The following is a 5,123-nucleotide window of genomic DNA, read 5'->3' on the forward strand; positions in this document are numbered from 1 at the left end:
TCACACTGCACCCCTCCTCTAATTGAACTGAAACCCTGCCCCCACTTCTCCAGTGTATTGGTCTCCCCCCTCATTGCTGGCTAATCCCTCTGCATCCTGCTGACTGCAGCCACAGTCTCCCCACTCCACAACCACCCCTCCTCCCCACCATTGCTGTCTGGTTCAGGTCTTTCCCATTGTTACATGGGACAGTAGTGTTTGCACATCCTACTGCATTACCGTTGATTTTTAACACCAGGAGGAGCAGAAATCTCCCATGTCCAATCAGGCAGTGAGTGAGCTCACTCACAGGCAGTAACATCAAAGGTGATGTACTCGTGTGCACTGTGAGTGCGCCTCCTGCTGTTGACACATTATGGTGCAATATAGACCACAGCTTCACTGACTTTCTCCATAGTAAATGTTTCTCTCTCTGCTTTCTACACATATCACATCATTGGTAAAGAGGCAGCCAGTGGGATGGCTAGATCACTGACAGATTGTCATTAACCCTTTCCTCCCCAGATGTTCCCTTTCATTAATGTGGAAAGATGTGAGGGATGTGCAATAGGTTAGAGTTTGTGAAACATAAGAGTTCTCAGAGGGTTGTAGAACTGGAAGAAGTTGGAAAAATAGAGAGAGATGAGGCCATTGAGGGATTTGATTAGATTAGATTAGATTAGATTAGATTACTTACAGTGTGGAAACAGGCCCTTCGGCCCAACAAGAATTAGAATTTTAAGTGTAAGACATTTGAAGAGCTCAATCTAATTTGGGCCAATCAATACCTTCATGGTAATGGGTGAACAGAAGTTTTGTTTTTGGAGGATCGGAGAACGATACACCTATCTCAATGTTTCTTTGTTAAATGTGTGTGCAGTGATCCTATGGTTAAATGGACACATGCACTGCATGGTGTGGGGCTGAATTTTACAGAATTGCAAACTCAGTGCCTGCTCTGCACTGAATTAGACTGACTGCAAAGCTGGGCTCTTACAGTCAGTTCCAATTCATTTGGATAAAAGGTAGCGGGAGGGTGGCATGGTGGCACAGTGGTTAGCACTGCTGCCTCACAGCGCCAGAGACCTGGGTTCAATTCCCGCCTCCGTCGACTGACTGTGTGGAGTTTGCACATTCTCCCCGTGTCTGCGTGGGTTTCCTCCGGATGCTCCAGTTTCCTCCCACAGTCCAAAGATGTGCAGGTTAGGTGAATTGGCCATGCTCGAAGGGCCTGTTTCCACACTGTAATGTAATCTAAAAAAAAAGGAGGGAAATCTAACCAGGGCTCCTGCTTCTCATCACTGTCCAGTGGCCTCTTACTGGAGAGTGCATACCGCTGGGTTCAGGGTGAGGACAGAATTAGGTCAGATTGCGAAGCCTCCTGCTGCCTAATAGCCAGCTGACAAGCACAATGTAAAGTTGCACATGGAGAATGGTCAATTGGACAAACTAGTGGAGTGGTGCCCAGACGCACAGAAACATATTCCAGCAAAAAAGCTCCAAGAGAGGAATTAAACTTTAAGGATCAAATAAGTCATAAACAATTAGATGTAATTAAATTGTCATTAATATTTATATCCTATCAGGAAAAGTGCTGAGTATGCTGATAGTTAGCTACTGGGGAACTGAGTGTGTACAAGGCATTTTGAATCTCAATTAGGTCACACTTTCTTTAGCCTGAATCCTGCTCGTACTGAATGAAAGCAATGATAGTAGTGCAAAGTCAGTCTATTCTCATATGAAGTGGTAGCTCTATCTCAAATGCAAAGGAACATATTGAGCAACATGAAAGGTTCATCCAGAACCTGGGTTAAATAGAGGTCACTTGTACACACTTAATCCCCAACAAAGATCTTTGTCAGCACAATGTCAGAGTTGGTTTAAAACAGTCACTTGCTACTGTTATTGGCAGACAGAACACTGGCCATCCCCTGCCAAACTGGTTTCCCAATACTGACTATTCTGACTCCCACTGCCACTGACTAACCAACACTTCAGCCAACTCTTAACTCGAACTTATCCCGAGTTATCAGCCGGTCTGGTCTGCAGAATATGCTGCACACAACCTCCTCCGCTCAACCTCATCCCACACATTCAGCACTTCCTTCTATTCCTTTATCTCTCATGTATGAATCTATCTCCCCCGTAAATGTGTCTACGCATTTCATTACCATTCCTGATGTAGCAAATTTCACGTTCTAAACACTCTCAGAATCAGTTCATCCTGAATTGGATTTATAAACAGCTCAGACGTATTTTTGTATATAGGTCTGAAAGAATTAATACTTGATTGACAGCAGTAAATACCAGCCACTGGGACTTTGCCAGAGGATCAAAGGAGCCTGTAGTACTCAGACATGGGGCAAGTGGTCCCCTGCCAGTCTCTGCATTAATGTAGGTCAGGAAAGTGAAGGGTCACTGGATTCAAGATGTTAACTGTTTCTCCCCACAGATTCTGCCAGACCTGTTGTGTTTCTCCAGCAATTTCTGTTCATGTGTGAGGATCATAAGCTCAGCTATGATATCATTGAATAGTAGAGTGGATGGGCTGAATGGCCTTCTCCAGCTTTTATGTCTTAAGGTCTTACAGGTCATATTCCTGTAACCTGTAAATAGTTGCGAGTAATGCAATAAACTTGATAATGTTTACTCACCAGCAAGGCGAATATTCTAATTCATGTGAGATGATTACTTCAGGCTTGTAGGAACCCACACACAATGTTTATTACCCTTAATTCTGCTCTCTGCTTCAGATAGAATGACCTTCCATACAACGATTCTGTAAGAGCCCTTTATAATTTTGAAGTCTATGATCAGGTCACCTCTTCCCTTTCCGAGAAAAAACTGTCACAAGCTATTTAATCTTTCCCGATAGTTGTAGTCTCTCAGTTCAGGTATCATCCTTATAAATCTTTAGCTTTAACCCTCTGCAGTTCCTCTATCTCTGTTTGAGAGAGTGGGAATGGAATGAAGGATTCAGTCCCACATCTCCTTCCTTTGTTTTATGAAAATCATTGACCAAAACCCAGCAAGGCAGAGCAAAACCAAGACTAAGAAGATAGAGAGCAAGGAACAATGACTGACGACCCACAGCCATATCACAAAAGGATCTTTAAAGTGAGCAGATAGTTTGAGGATATTTTCACCCCAACAATCTTCATTTAGACTGGATCCAAGCTCTGTGAGTTAGAAGGTTACTGATAAACCCGCTGCAATACCCAGTCCTGTGTACTGAATGGAGATCAAATCTATTGCACAGCTAACCTTAGCTCCAATTCCTCGGAGGATTGAGGGATGTAGAGGGATTGTGGCAATAGTGGCTTGGATATTAATTGACAATGCATCCATCTTCTAGGCACAAAACTGGGAGCCAAACATCCAATACAGTGAGCAGCATGTACACTTCTCCTATCCTGGACCTAGTTGGGTTTGAGTGTCCAACTCACAGAATCCCTACACCGTGGAAGTAGGCCATTCAGCCCATTACTGACCCTCCAAAGAGCATCCCACTTCCCTATAGACCAGCATTTCCTATGACTAATCCACCTGACCTGATGGACTGTGGGAGGAAACTGGGGCACCTAAACACGGAGAGGACATGCAAACTCCATACAGTCATCCTTACTGTACAGGTGGATACAGGTGGAATCGAATCCAGGTCCCTGGCACTTTCCAGCAGCAATGCTAACTACTGACTCACCGTGCCACCCACTGCAACAACTCTAAGTAAAACATTTGAATAGAATTATATTAAAATTCTGTTGTCAGACTCTTTTGTGATACTGGACCTGACCCAATACTTGACACGCTAGGTGATAAGCACGCTCAGTAATTCACTGAACTCTAGCATGGTACTTTAGGAACATTTCTGAAAAGGTCGATCCACAACATGCAGCTTTGGTGCTGGCTTGACCCAACTTTGGCTAAAATGTTGAACTCTGAGGTTTATTTGACCTGTTTCCTGTCCCACAGCGTCATATCCGCCAAGGGGAGGTGATGGTGTAGTGATAATGTCACTTGTCTGGTAATCCAGCACCCCAGGGCAATATACTGCAGACATGGGCTGGAATCCCATTATGGTGGATGGTAATACATAAATTTAATTTTAAAAATCTAAAATAAAGAGCTGGCCTCACAGTAGTGGTGTAATGACTGCTGGGTAAAAGCCCATCCAGTTTACTATTTTCCTCTTTAGGGAAGAAAATCTGCCATCCTTATCTGGTCTGGCCTACTTGTGACTACCACAACAGTGTGGCTAACTCCCACCAAATAGGGACAGGCAATAAATGCTAGCGATGCTGACGTCTCACAAACAAAGAAAACTTCAGCTTGTGGTGCTCTTCAAAGCTCTTTTGCAGCAGTCAAAGTTGGAACGCCTCAGGAGACAGAGGATGACCAAGAGGAGAAGAGAAAGAAGAAGTTGGGAGACACAGGAAGAGGGAATGGTCACTGGGGAGAACATCCTCTCTCTGAACGTGTCAGAGGACCCTCTGTCTCAGGCAGCATCCTTCACAAAGATGCCTATCACACAGCTGCATCACTGGTTATAGTCACATCTCATGAGTGCTCCAGGAATAATGACTCTGGCATTGAGAGTATACACAACAGCCTGGGGTTGGGGGACAGTGCAGTTGGGCAGTGAGATGAATACCCTTTCTCCATCACTGATACTCTGCCACCAGTGCCCACTGGAGAGCCACACCTTGTCATCGTCCAATAGGGGAGCATCACATCCAGAAGGCAATCAGACAATTTCAAATGAGCGTTTATGTACAGTCAGCTAAAGGGAACAAAGAGGAAGCCAATATAGGCTGCAGGTACCACCTCCCCCTCCCCCACAATGTGAACCAAATGCATCTCAACCTGAGGGTCCACAATGCAGCCAGCTCTCACCCGCTGGAACCGGGACCCAGCCAGCTCTCACCCGCTGGCACTGGGACACAGCCAGCTCTCACCCGCTGGCACTGGGACACAGCCAGCTCTCACCCGCTGGCACCGGGACCCAGCCAGCTCTCACCCACTGGCACTGGGACACAGCCAGCTCTCACCCACTGGCACTGGAACACAGCCAGCTCTCACCCACGGGCAACGGGACACAGCCAGCTCTCACCCACAGGCACTGGGACACAGTCAGCTATCACCCA

The 5,123-nt window shown here is 45.7% G+C and overlaps 1 protein-coding gene across 1 annotated transcript in view; it reads right to left on the minus strand.

Annotated features, from left to right (window-relative positions):
- The window catches only part of LOC122540838 (integrin alpha-11-like), a 192,465-nt gene extending 187,776 nt beyond the window's left edge, over positions 1-4,689 (minus strand). The window contains exon 1 of the mRNA XM_043677055.1: positions 4,631-4,689. Within this exon, the coding sequence (XP_043532990.1) occupies positions 4,631-4,689 (59 nt within the window). The remainder of the gene's footprint in view (positions 1-4,630) is intronic.
- Positions 4,690-5,123: the final 434 nt, after the last annotated feature.

Source organism: Chiloscyllium plagiosum, chromosome 36 (genome assembly GCF_004010195.1).
Source record: "Chiloscyllium plagiosum isolate BGI_BamShark_2017 chromosome 36, ASM401019v2, whole genome shotgun sequence".
Classification (NCBI taxonomy): domain Eukaryota; kingdom Metazoa; phylum Chordata; class Chondrichthyes; order Orectolobiformes; family Hemiscylliidae; genus Chiloscyllium; species Chiloscyllium plagiosum.